Source organism: Phaethon aethereus (genome assembly GCF_964289735.1).
Source record: "Phaethon aethereus genome assembly, chromosome: 19".
NCBI classification, from domain to species: domain Eukaryota; kingdom Metazoa; phylum Chordata; class Aves; order Phaethontiformes; family Phaethontidae; genus Phaethon; species Phaethon aethereus.
In genome coordinates, this window is record NC_138595.1 from 296,100 (window position 1) to 310,214 (window position 14,115).

The 14,115-nt window shown below is 39.2% G+C and overlaps 1 protein-coding gene across 1 annotated transcript; it reads right to left on the reverse strand.

Annotated features, from left to right (window-relative positions):
• Window positions 1-58: 58 nt before the first annotated feature.
• MED31 (mediator complex subunit 31) lies at window positions 59-6,938 on the reverse strand (the record flags this gene model as incomplete). Its single annotated transcript, XM_082008560.1, has 4 exons — window positions 59-251; window positions 981-1,077; window positions 1,733-1,810; window positions 6,902-6,938. The coding sequence occupies 4 exons, from the start codon at window positions 6,936-6,938 to the stop codon at window positions 59-61; spliced, it is 405 nt and encodes a 134-aa protein (XP_081864686.1).
• Between the last annotated feature and the right edge of the window lie 7,177 nt (window positions 6,939-14,115).

The window sequence follows — 14,115 nt, forward strand, 5'->3', positions numbered from 1 at the left end:
CTTGTAAATACTTCAGCTGACACAAAGCACACCTTGTCATCACTCTTCCAAGCATTTTTCATTTTACAGAGGTGTTGTTTTGTTGCTGCTGCTCTGCAAGTGCTTGCTGGAGGCGCATTCTCTTCCGTGAATAGTGCTGCCAGTGAAGAATCTGTTGCTCATCAATAAATTTAGCACACTGAGCATTTACCAGTTCTTTGCGGAAATGTTCATATTGGAGCAGCTCTAACATATGCAAACACTGAGGATACCTGGATTAAAAATAAACATGCTTTAATACAAGTTTTTACAAGGTGCACTAAAACTGGAGTCTCCAATAATTATGCAGTTCATTGTTTTAGTTATCATGTATATGCTTTACTTGATTCAAACCACTTAAGACTGTACATATTCCACACACTGTAACTTAAACACTTCAGTATTAGGCCAGGAAACAAGGAGTCCTGTAGCAGTTTATAAATGGATATACATGCTTGCTTAGAATAGCTTTTCTAATGGCTAGGTTTTACTAAAACAAATACATAACTACAATATCTGTTTCCAGAGCTCATTTAAAGAATATAATAAAGAACTGTTCTCCCAAAATTTGAAGGATTTTGCACGCTCACAAAAATGCAAAGTCATCCTGTGTTTCGTGTAAGCATCAACAATGCAAAATCACTCTTAAAATGTCCTTACTGGACCTACTGGAGTAGTTCTGTAGCATACAATAGTTTTATTTTAAACAAATGGTAAACTGCAGATAGAGTCCGCAAAAGGAATATTCCATGCATGACTCTCGAAAGACACAATTTTGTCTATTCTTGCTACAACTGGACTGTTGGAAACAGAAAGATTTATGTTGCATATAAACACAGAGGGGAGGACAAAGGTAAGGTTAAAGTTAGAAATTAAACACTGACACACTGCCATACAGTACATAACAGGAGGTAAACATCAAATTATTCAAATGCAGAAAACTAAGTGATTTTAACACTTACTTCAGGTATTTTGCATATTCAGGTTCTTTCCAATAAAGTAAATATTTAAGATAATTTACAAAAGCTTTATCTTTGAAGTAGCCTCTTTGTGCAAGAACTGAAATAAAATGACAAATAAGATATTGTCAGTTATGGATGTGTGAAAAAAATCTGCCAAACTTGAAGAATATATATTCACAAAACTATACAAAGAGGCACTTTCGTCAAAACTTTATCATTACAATCAAATTTTGATAATTCAAAATGAAAAAAACACAGGGAAAAATACATTTTATGTCAACATATTAGGCATAATAAACTAGTTTCATCTCCCTTATGGTATGTAGTTTTCATACAACAGCAAGCAAGAGAACATCTTTTTTAAATGGGAAATTTTGACTGTAGCATCAAAATTGGCAGGGAATTCAATATAGTACCTGAAGGTATTATTAACATTAGTAAAACTGTTTTCAGATAAAAGAATACTCATCACTTTTTAACTACAGACTTGAACTTATTTTTTCTCTACCAGACAGATGCACTATTTTTTTTTTTCAATTCAACCAATAAACACTTGGCATTTTAAAAAACCCACTTGTTAGAAATCTAGGCAAATTAAATGATTTACAGACTACCTTTATGCTGTGAAAGACCAATCCCCTTCTCTTTGTTTAGCCCTCTCTCTTTCCCCTGTTTAACATTACCAGGAATAATAAACACCATTAAACAATATTCATTCCTCAGGATCCTGATATTTACTTTTAAGTACTCACAGTTGAGGTAATTTGGGTTTGCCAGACATTGAACAAACTCTAACTCCAGCTGGAATCGAAGTCTATTTCCTGTATCATCTGATACACAAGAAAAATAGTAAGAATTGGACGCACACAATAGATTTGAGAGTAATTTCCTCAGTTTGAGCCATACAAATAGAAATACTGTGTTTAAACAGAAGAAAAAGCAGTAACTCCCCATAATAAATACAAATTCATTTAGCTAAGACTTCATTACATGAATCAGTGTTAGGCCTGCATAAACACACACACTGGGTTGGGGTTTTTTAACCAAGCCAAGCGAGTTTTTTGACAAGCCAAGCAAGTGCAAAGAATGGAGGAATGCCCACTGACACTTTTAGAGTAAAGGAAAAGGGAAAAGCAAGAAGCCTGGAATATCTGTAGAGGGCAAATTAAGAAGGTAAGAATAGGGAACTGTGAACAGCCCACTGAAATCCTAGTTGTATGTATTTTTAGAAGTAGTGCAAGGCATTTTTTTTCAAAGATATCTTGATACAGTACACTAGTGAGAATGCTGCAATGTTCATACAGTACAACGTACACCAATCACCAGTGGTATACCATTGGGGTCGATACAGGATCCAGTGCTGTCTGACATCTTTATTAATAACCTAGATGATGTGACAGACTGCACACATAGCAAGTTTGCAGATTACATAAAACTGGGAGGAGTGGATGAAATACAAGAGAGTTGTGCAGCCGTTCAGAGGGATCTCAACAGGCTGGAGGAGTGAGCCAACAGGAATCTCTTTAGTACAACAAAGTGAAATGCAAAGTCCTGCACCTGGGGAGTAATAGCTCCATGTACAGGCCAGGGACCCACCTTCTGAAAAGCAGCTTTGCAGAAAAGGACCTGGGGTCCTGGTGGACAAGTTGAATATGACCTGCAACGAGCTGTTGCAGCAAAGAAGTTCAACAGCATCCTGAGCTGCTTTAGGAAAAGCATTATCAGCAGGTCAAGGGAGGTGATCCTTCCTCTCCACTCAGCACTGGTAGGACCTCATCTGGTGTCCTGCATCCAGTTATGGGCTCTCCAGGACAAGACAGACATGTACGTACAGAGCAAGTCCAGCAAAGGGACACAAAGATAATTAAGGGACTGGAGCTTCTGACATCCAAAAAGAGGCTGAGAGAGCTGGGACTGTTCAGCTTCAAGAACAAAAGGCTCAGGGATGATCTTATTAACATGTACAAATACATGATGTGAGGGAATGAAGACAGAATCAAAGCCTTCTCAGTGGTGCCCAGAGAAAAGACAAAAGGCAATGGGCACAAACGGAAATACAGGAAATACCTTTTAAATATGTTTAGGATGAGGGGGGTGGGGGTGTTGCTTTTTTTTTACTTTTACTGTGAAGGTGGTTGATCGTAGGAACATGTTGCCCAGAGAGACTGTAGAATCTCCACCCTTGGAGATACTGAAGACCTCACTAGACAATATCCTGAGCAATCCAGTCTAGTTGACCCTGCTTTGAGCAAGGGGTTGGACTAAATGCTCTCCAAAGATTCCTTTGAACATTAACTATTCTGAAATTGCACTAAACAGTCCCCATCTTGAAAGGTGAAACGTGGAAGAACAGCCCACTTAGTTGAACGCAATACCAAATCAAAGCTGGGTACTAACAGTTTTTGACTGTTTAGCAGTGGTCATAAGAAATTAACTTAATTTCTGCATTTATGCCTATAACTATACAAGCTGGGCGCTACCATACCAAAAGAGAAGAATAAAGAATCAACTGACTTTCTTATTTTTGGAATCACGCTATCAAAGTAAAGCATCTTAATTTTTTTTGCAGTGTCACTGTATTCTAGAAAAAGATACCTCTTCGCTATTGATGTTAACAATGTTATTTGATCCAGGTTGGTTATTATATTCCCTCCCCTATTTTCACCATATGACTTGTATTAATTTTGAAGACTATTAAATATTTCACTGAGAACATAAGCTCTAGGGGATCCTAACAGGAAAAAAAATCCATGTAAATGATGATTCTACATTTAAAATTATTTTTTACAAACTAGTAATTTTTAATCTGTTTAAAACAGCCCACACTGCCTTTAGTTCTTTTAAATTTTTTAGCATCAACAAAAACTAAATAGTTTAAGTAGGAGCAATTATTTATGTAATGCTTATAAAACTTATGACATAAAAATCAGGTGATAGTAATTTGATAAATTCCGTTTGCCATTATATAGTGGTGACAAGTCTCTAATTCTTTAGTGACTCCATCTCATACCTCAGAGCATTTCTATACTACAGAGAAATGGCTATGTCCATAAAAAAATAAGAAACTTGAACAAGAGAATACAAGAGCAACATAAGTTGAGAACACAGGTAACAATAAGGAGAATATGTAAGGCTTAACCATCATGAACACACAGAAAAACCCTATGATGGAAGATGGGCTCTCAATTCTCAGAGGTCTGCTGTTACCACTAGAGACCACTCATTTCACAGGACTACGAGGCAAACTTTCAGTTCCCACCGGCAGCCAGACAGAGCTTAACACCAGGATGCACATGCTTCTGAAAAAGTTGCATCTAAACACACCTTCCTTTTTCTAAAAGGGTATCCAGGCATAGCAGCTTAGCCCAGGGCTCATGAAGAGCTGTGAAAACCAATGCTTTCCACACGAATAAAGGTGAACAACAGACTGGGACTGACTGAAGGCTTTGTGCTACCACATTTGCAGCTCCGATTCCTGAATCAAGGGCAAATGTTAAAAACGAGGTCAGGGTGTCATCCGGGGTAAAGACTCTTAATAAGAGTTTTGGGGAAGTGGGATTTAACTCTACAACCACGGAAGCGCCCTCTGATGCCCTCTCGCCATCTCCGCTCCTACGGCCTGTGGGAGGACGCGAGCCGCGGGTACCTCCAGGAGCGCCACGGACGACAGCAACGGAGCAAACGGGGTGCCGGAGCCGGCCTGACCATGCAAAAATCGGAGGGCCCGTGGGCGTGCGGGGCAGCAGGAGTTTGCCCCAAGCCCCCTTCTCCGAGGACGCGGGCTCAGAGCCCGCTCTAGCACCTGCCGCGCGCCAGGGCCGCGCGACGCCGGCCCCTTTGCGGCAGGACCGCAGGCGGCCTCTCCCTGGGCCGCAGGCGCTCGGCCTGCCCGCCCCTCACCGCGCTGTCCCGCCGGACCCAGCACTCCGAGCGTCCGGGAGGCAGCAACAACCACCACCACCACCACTCACCTGCCTCCATAACGGCCCGCCAGGCTGCGCGACTCGCCCAAGCACAAGATGGCGGCGAAGACAGCTGCTGCCGGCGGAAGCGGCACTGAGGCACGCTGGGAAGGCGGCGGTGGTTGCCTGGCAACGGGCCGGGCCGCGGCTCCTCGCTCGGCGCCACCGGCCGCCGGGCGGGGCGTGCTCCCGGGGCCGGCGGGGAAGGCGGCGCGGCCAGCAGCACTGCGGGCCTCGGGCCAGGGGCACGTGTGGGGCCGGGAGGGACGCTCGCTCCCGGCCGTCTGCGTTTGTGCTGGTCCGCCGAGAGCAGCGGGAAGGCCGGTCGGGACGGGGCTCCAGAGCCACGTACTCCGTTAGCAGGGAGAGGGGAGAGCAGGAACGATCGATCCGGTGCTGCCTGCTCCTCACGCGCTCCAATTTTCCCATGGGAAACAGAGTTCCTGGTGAAAATTTTCCTTCATCATTCTCAAACGTATGATGACAGGATTCCTCAACTGTGCAGTCATTTTTGGATACTCATATAACATGACTTGGACAAATGCTGGTTATTTTAGATTTTCAGTTTCCTAAAAAATGTGTTCCATCAGTTTCCCGAGGGAAAGGTACGCTGCTCAGTGTTTTCTCCGTAACGATATTAGACAGAAACATGTAGATAAGACACACAGGATTCCAGATTTCGAGTATAACAGGCATCATCCATTTACCACTGTAGGTAAAGGAATACCTCCTCTTGGGATCAAAGTAGTAGGGCATATAATATCTGTAGTTGGAAAGAATATTCAGAGATTTCAAAATCCAAATAAAAACTCAGCCTGAATATAGTACTGGAAAAATTCCTCCCTTTTCAAGTTGCTCTGCTGTCCTGTGGTCTGCTGCAGCTCACTTCAAATTTTAAAGTGGCAGAAGTAAAAATTCAAAGTACTCAGAAATCAAAGTACAAGCTCCAGCGTATTTTTAAACAACCAAAGTTCAGTTTTGAAGAACTTTTGAATTTCATCAATCACTTCACTCTGAAAACTTTGCAAGCAAAACAAATGAATCTCTGAAAATTTTTCTTACCACCATTATGTAGCAGTCTCCAAAACTCTGCAAGCTTTCACCATCTGGAAAAAAAAAAAAAGTCACATGTACAATGCTAGTTCCAATGGGATCCAGTGTACGCATAAAGATAACATCTGTACGACTACAGGCTAGTTTCCTAACCAAAAAGAGGCTATTCCTTCTAGCAGTAATATGGCTGGAAAGGTTAGCATTCTATCGATGTTACCCAGATATTATACATCAGCCATGTGACCCATCCTCTGGTAGATGAGTAAGGACATTTTTTAAGAGTGCATTTCTCAGAGTTCTGTACTGCCCCAAAGCAATAGCAACAGAATTTCTGGAGGGGATCAGTAGATTAAACGTAACTGATCTTCCAGAAATGATGGACTTATAAAGCAGGTGCAGAAGTCTTTTTCAAATGTGGAATAATTTCAGACCGAGACATTGCAAAATTGATTGGAGTAAAAGCTTTAAGAATTACTTGTTTCAGTAAGCAATTTGGTGCTTATGATATAAAACAAGTGTTCTGTACTTAAAATTCAAGCGGAAATGATTATTTGACATTTTTATCTATGATGTATATTAAGAGGTTACTGCTTTTCTAACTGCACAAAATATTTTAGGTTAGAATTCAATATAATTTATTATCATTTATTAGAGCTAGGATGCACCAACAGAAATGAAAATAAGCCAAGTAAATCCATGAACAGCAGGACTTATGAAATCTGTTTTTCTGCGGCTTCTTTCTGTGGAGGTTTTATCATGTCTGAACCTCCAGCTGAGCTCACGTTAGAGTCCCCTCTCAGTGGAACTGTAGAAGGGTTTTTCTCTAGACAGGGTCTTTACCAGGAAAGCAGTCTGCCTTATACCCACAATGAATATCTCAAGGCTAGAATTTTTCATTCTACTTACCTGGCACTGTTGTTGCTCTTCTGAGAGGCAGCGGCATGGCTTGAAGTGCTCATTTTTTGCCATGGATCTTTGCATTTATATTTTTATCACTGCTGCCATTAGTGAGTCATCAATCCTCCAGGTTTCTCAAGAAGAACTCATGTTCCAGATCTGAACTGTTCATGCTCTATCATCACAGATTTAATGATGTACAATGTGAGTAAACAAACTTTTGAAGAAACTTAATGTTGGAGTAATGATTTGTTCTGTCATGTAAGGGAGCTTTTACCATATAGGCAATTCTGTTCCAATTCCATTAGAAGCTAGCCTTGGGATCAATGTTCTAGTCGTGTTTTTTTCCCCATGTAGGTAGATAAATGCTTGAGCAGGGAAGGATAAAAAGAGGATCATCTTGTGTTTGCATTTGCAGAACATTAATTTTAACTTTTAACTTTGTACTAGACAAGCCATTGTTGGTCACTTCCAGAGATTTCCAGAAGGAAATGGAGAGACTCAACCCTAAAATACTAAACTGGGGAGGGGGATGTTTTTGCTTTCTTCTTCTTCTTCTTTCTGCATATTGGACAGAGATTTGAGCTTGGATTTTGTTTTGGTTTTCCTAGAAACTTCACAATAAGCCAAATAGATTTCAATCGACCTCTGCACTTAATTCTTCTTTAATTAAAAAAAAAAAATTGATCAGAGTGAAAGCAGTTAATAAACAAATTGTCCAAAAGCACAGAGCAGAACTGCACTGTTGCATCAGCACCCTGGAGAGGAGCCCAGCTTCTGAGGTTGTAAATTTATTCCAGAAGTTGCAGTTCTGTCCTGTGTTACATATTCAATTTTCAGAACTTGGCTGAAACAAAAGGCCCAATGGTTTAGCACTGTCAAGCTAGCTTAGATTCACTGCCACAGCAATTGTATTATTAGGCACTTTTGCAATAGTACACTGTATACAGACTTACCTGAAACCTGACTGATTTCCCCCCCGCCTTTTTTTTTCTTCAGTTATTTGCTATTTTCATTTGTTGAACTATTTTCAGCATCTTAGTTGGCAATTTTCTATAATACTATCTTTTCCTAGGCAGTATGATTTTTTTCCCCTGGGAATTGGGTTACAAAAACCATCAAAAAAGGATTTATGCATAGTTTTTCTTAATAAAATAGGGTTGCTTTTTTTAGACAAGGTTTTAGTGGTTGAGGAATACTACCATTACTATATCAAAACATAACAAGTCACTCCCCAGTAAACACAGACTTTGGGCTAAAAGCAGAGATCAAACAGATCCCACGTGTCTGCATTGCTATTCTGGAATGTGATTTCTCTCCCAAGACTGACTTCAGAGGAGAGAATCCTAAAAAAGGATTGGTCACAGGAATAAATTACTATGTAGGCTTGCCAGAGTTAAGTCAAACAACTCACTTCTTGGACACCAAAACTGGGAACAAAATTGAAAGCCAGGATCATAGTAGAATAGCTAAGAACATTCTTGAGGAAAAGTTGGATTTTTTTTCCGCTTTTAAATATCAGCTGAATCAAACTTTCAGAGTATAGGTGATAACATACATGACTGTGAGCCAGACATTTTCTATATTGTTGGGAAACCAGGACAACATTGCTGCCTCAGTTCATCCTTTTTAGGAACTAGACTGCCATTGCTGTTGTCGTCTGTCTAAAACTGTTTCTGGAACCTTGTTTTTTTCGGAGACATTTTGACAGAGTATGCTAAAATTACAGTGGATTTATATATAAAACACAGATACATTATCTAAGAAACAGAAATAGATGAGATAATGGTTTCTACCTTAAGCAAATTAAACTGTTGAAAGTTGAAAACTGCATTCAAAAAATAACACATGGCTGCAGTAGTAGTTACAGATAGTAGCTAAGTGACAATAAAATCAAGTTTGTGACCTATCTTTGTAAATGCTATATTTAGGAAAACCACAGACACCGGGATACCAAAAGGTCTTTCCAGGTCCATGAAATAACATGATGTTTCTACTATCATCAATTGTTTGATCTCAATGTCTGGATTTCAACCTCTTTTTCCAACCGCCACACAGAACTTGGGACTTTTTTAAATATTAAATGAAGTATCCTCCATCTTGCTAAAAAAAGGGTGTCTCGAGATATCATAAAGGCACCTGATTCTTTGAAATACTTGAAGATTCCATTTCAAATTGATAACAAAATATCTCCTGTGGATAAAGATCTTGCATGTTCATGTCTATGACTTAATTCAGAGTTGATTCTGAGGGCTTCTTTTAATTAAAGTTACCTATCTCAGTCACCCAGTGTTTTCCACACTGGGTACTTGTAACTGACAAAAATATAATTTTTAGCTGGATATGCCTTCCACTTATTTAAATTTAAATGTTTTTATTTTTTTATTATTTTTAAAATTTTTTTAATTTATTTAAAAGAAATAATTGTTTTATTAAATAAACCACTTATTTAAGCTTAAACTCATGGGTTTCAGAGAATATTAGAAGCTATTAGGCTAGGTTCTGGCACTTTTAGTCATGTTGATTAGTACTGCACTGGCAATAATGCTTTTTAGAAAATTGAATGGTTTATGACAAGTACAATATAACATCGTTAGAACTGGCATAGAGACACAGCCATTAAACGGAGACACTTCTGGGACATGAAGGCACCAAGACTCCATTAGACACAGGAGAAAATAAAATCTTGTCTGAAGTGCTGTCAGATATTGAAGGTGAACATTGAGGAAGTGAGATGTTGCAAAGGGTTTATCTATGACACCACAATATAGTGCATTTGCATCAGAAAGAAAAGAACCATCAAGATTGAAAAAGAACCATCTCGATTGAAAACCAATCAAGTGGAACAGTAAGCATTTCATACACAATGCTTGGAATCCAAGACATTTCCCTTTTGTTCATACATTTACCCATCTGCTTTAGAACAGAGTACAAACTTCTATTGACATGGATAATGACATCTTAAAGGATTTTACTCATAGAATGCAAGACAGAATTCTGCAGACTGAAGAGTATCCTGCTTCAAATATGGTTAAATAACAGAGAACAGAGTATGCATTATGTTATATTTATAACAAACCAGTACAAAGTCTGCAATTTTTTTACTCCAATGTTGTAATTGTAATTCAATAGAAACAAGATCATAGTTATCAGTGACTGAAACAATTGTCAGAACATATTTAATTAAAGGCTTAACTGTTCACTGGGTTCTATTTTTTGAGGTCAAGAAACTGGCAGGTAATGTGCATGTCAAAAGCCAGTCTATGACAGTCATGGTAGAACAATCTTCGTCTGAAGATTGTTAAACACCAGTCAATGGAGCTGTAAATTTGGTGGAATTAAAAAGACTTAAAAGACTGTGGCTTATTGCAGACGCTGGAATGTCTACTTATGTGACTATGATACTCCTCTAGCTTCAGATAACCATTAGAAAGCAAAGATAAATTCAAGATTAAATGTCAAGTGTCAGAAAGCATTTTATGTTTTTCTTTAATAAGCTGGTTACAAGTCAGTCTTCTATTCTTAGGACATCTGGAAGGCTGATGTCTGAATTTGTGGTCAGCCATTTGCCAGCAGCAATATGCTTTGAACCTGAGAACAATGGCCTACAAGGAACATCTTCACAAAGGTATTGATTGCCATTTGAAGCCCTTTTTCAGGTGTCCTAAGGAAAGAATTCTGCAGTGAGCCAGGATATACGGGGCCTGATCTGAAGGAATTCGTATCCTGCTGAATGCCAAACAGGCCAGAAACAAACTCATTCCCCAGTAATGAAGGAATGTAATACTTCAAGTCTGAGATCCATAGACAAGCTTGTAGAACAATAAACGGAATGTTATCTATATTATAATGGGTGCAAACATGAATAATTTCACTTATTTTCCATTATATTTTGGATTACCATTACAGTTATTTCATTTTCCAAATAGTACTCCAATAATGGTGTAGTTTGATCCACTTTCTACACCATTTCATTTTTAGGCTCTTCTACTGCGGCACTGAGCAGGGTGTAGGGAAAACACCGGGAAGAATTGTGTATAAAACTAAGGAAATCATTGGCATGAATTTGGAATTAATGAAAAATGCATCCCCTTTACTTTACAAGTAAGAAGCAAATAGTTAATTTGGTGTTGAAACTAACAGATATGATCACATAGACTACAGGTGAGGACATTTTTCTTAATAATCCAACAGCTCTGCCAACTGGCATGGCAACATATTCCTTAGGTGAGAATGTATTTTTTTATTAAAAAAAAAAAAGGGGGGGGGGGGAGTTTCCTGGCACTACAGCTAACAACAGAGGCTTGAGAATGTGACATTTTCCTCCAATATAGCCTGAAAGCTCAAGAGCCAGATGAGCCACACACAGAGGTACTGTGAGTAAATTTTGCTTACCTAGGATTTGTCTATACTAGACTAGCAGGTAGCAGGGTTTTTTTTTGTAGATTTTACAACTGGCACAAATGTTAATCCTGCACTTTTTTTTTTTTCCTATTTCCGAACATGAACAACAGAAATTAGTAGTGGGCTATTGCACAGAGCTTCTCTGACAGCTCAGAGACCAAGTTCTTGTGTAGTGAATGAGGTCAAAACCTCAGGTCTTTCTGGAAGTTTTGAAAGGCGGGGGCTGGCATAATGGTCTAGAGAAAGCAAGCTGATGGTAGACAAGCGAGAGCATTCAACTTGCGCATCCCTAAAATGCTGAATGAGCCAAACTGCTGGAACCTAATCTGCAAGATCAGATCTGAAGGAGCTCTAGACTTACTTGGGGCCTTAGCAAATCAGATCTCTCAAAACCAAGTAATGTTAATTATGTGGAGAGCCAGGCTTCAAAAGGTTGGGCTTGTGAGTGCTACTTTAATGCTAGTGATAGCAGAGCATGGAAATACATGCTGGTGTGCAATACCGATTCAGACTCAAGACTAACTTTCCCGAGGTATGAACTGGATAAGCAGCTGAAGTTTATACAGACCTGGCAGTTCATGTCAGTGAAGGACCAAAGCCATGAAATCCCAGGAGTTAAAATTCTGATAATAAACGAGTAATGTTAATTAAATCATTCGGGCTAAATAGAAAACCCCAGCAATTTATTTCTAGCTTTTATATCGCCATCTCAACTGCCTGACTTAAGAGAATTGCAGGGGGGTGAGGAGGGGGCTGTGGTGTGTGGAGAATACATCACATTCTACTATTCTTGCACAGGAAAATCTATCTATACTAGAAATAGTGCAGTTACTTTTATAGATAAAGAAAAGAGCGCTGGAAATGCATGGTCTCCAATAATGAAAATAGGATTAGCGAGATTACTTCCTCCTAGCAAGTAAAGCTCTAAATATTCTGTACACTCACCCACAACCTCACCCACTCATGATGAAAGTAACTTTAATTCTTGGTCATTGCAAAGGTGGTGCACAAATAGTTAGTTTCACGGATGCCTACATCAATATTTGGTAAGAATATAAACCTTCTCTTTAGCTGCATGCTAGCCAGCCTGTCCGTGCTTATAGCCAAGATTATACAGCATTCAGGAGTAAATCTACATATACCTCTTGTATGCAAAGCCCATAACCTTTGAATGCGAGGCCTGCAGTAGAGTATGTTTGAATCATGTAAACTTAAGTAACATGAAGTAACCTAGAGCTTATGAATAATTCCACAACAGTACGGAGCACACCTTGACATGTTACCTGCATTACATTCAATTTTTTTTTTCCTGTATTGCAGAGTTAAAATTTTAATTAAAGTATTTTGAGATTATTTACCATAAAAGCACAGTTTCTCTGGGGTGGTTTCTTCAAACTCTCTTGGTTCCTTGCTTATCTTACAATTAATATCATCTCTGTTTGTTGGCTGTTTTTCCTAGCTCAGTGACTACAGCCTACTGTTTTTTCAATCTATTCCTTTTAGCAGGCCAGTCTGTGTTAAAAAAAAACCAAACAAACCAAGCACCCCAAACAAAAATGAGAAAGACACCAACAAACAAAAAGCCCAAGTTTTTTTTTTTGATGTACAGTTTTATATAGAACACTAAAACTAAGAAAAATGTGAAACTATAATTCTCACTATAATTGTAATTTCTGAGGTGCCTGACCTTGCAGTCCTTCAGTTTAACCATTGCAAAAAGAAAAGGGGAAAAAAAGTCTCAGGATCTGATCCTAGGTTATTTTTGCTTTCTTACGAGCATATTAAGAACAATATAATACTTTCAATTTCCTTAACTGGGCTTTGGGTCAATCACCACCCCAACTATAAGACTTGCTTTGGAAATTCAAGGAGGGAAAAGCTGAAAATTTTAGTGCAAGATGAGCATCCTGGGATAATCACCTAATCCACTTTTCTTCACCAAGATCTTGCCAAACAAAAGATATACATATGCTAGCTGAAAAGAAGAGTATCTCCACTGGTTTCAGTGCGGTTACAGGCATGAAGATCCGGTGACGTTGGAAAGAAAATCCAGCCCAATAATTCTCAACATATATAATTTTAATCAATCAGCTTCATCCTTTTTCACCAGGAGGCTGAGGTAATTCTTAAAAAAGGGAGAAGGGGTACATGTTGAGTGAGTGCTCAGCTGGGATCCAGAGTCACCTTTTTCAATCCATGTAATGGATTCATCATTTGGCTGAATCCATTCAGTGCTGCTCTTTTCAGTCTCTAAGCAGGTGAAAAATTACCACGTTATTATTGGAAGATGCTGTGTTGATGCAGTGTGAGCATTAAAGCTGGCAAGGCAGAAAAAAAAAAAAAAAAAAGAGGCTGTTAGCATAAGCAATACTGACCTAAGTGGCAATGATCTCCATAACGAACACCCTGTGATGGATATCAATAGACACCTACTCATGGAGCACTGCTCATTTCTCTGGAGACGTACATCTTTTCTTTACACCCAGGTGAATATCTCGGCAATCTTCCAGGGCATTGCTTACTTTTATTTATCCTTATCCCCACACAAGGGTAAACACACTCCCCTCTAAGATACCTCAGTGTGCTGTATTACAGCTCCTGCTTTCCTAAGAACATCTCCCTACCTATCCAGTGTCTTCAGAGCACTTTTCCTATGAGCTTTGCACCAGAATCACCTGTGGATCTTCTCTGAAGACTAGTATTTTGAACAGTAAACAGCAATAATTTTATTTGCAGTGTCATTCTGGGATCACTAGAACTAAAGAAGCAGACTTCCTTACGCAGATGATTTCTATGTAATCAAAATTTTCTTACGGAGT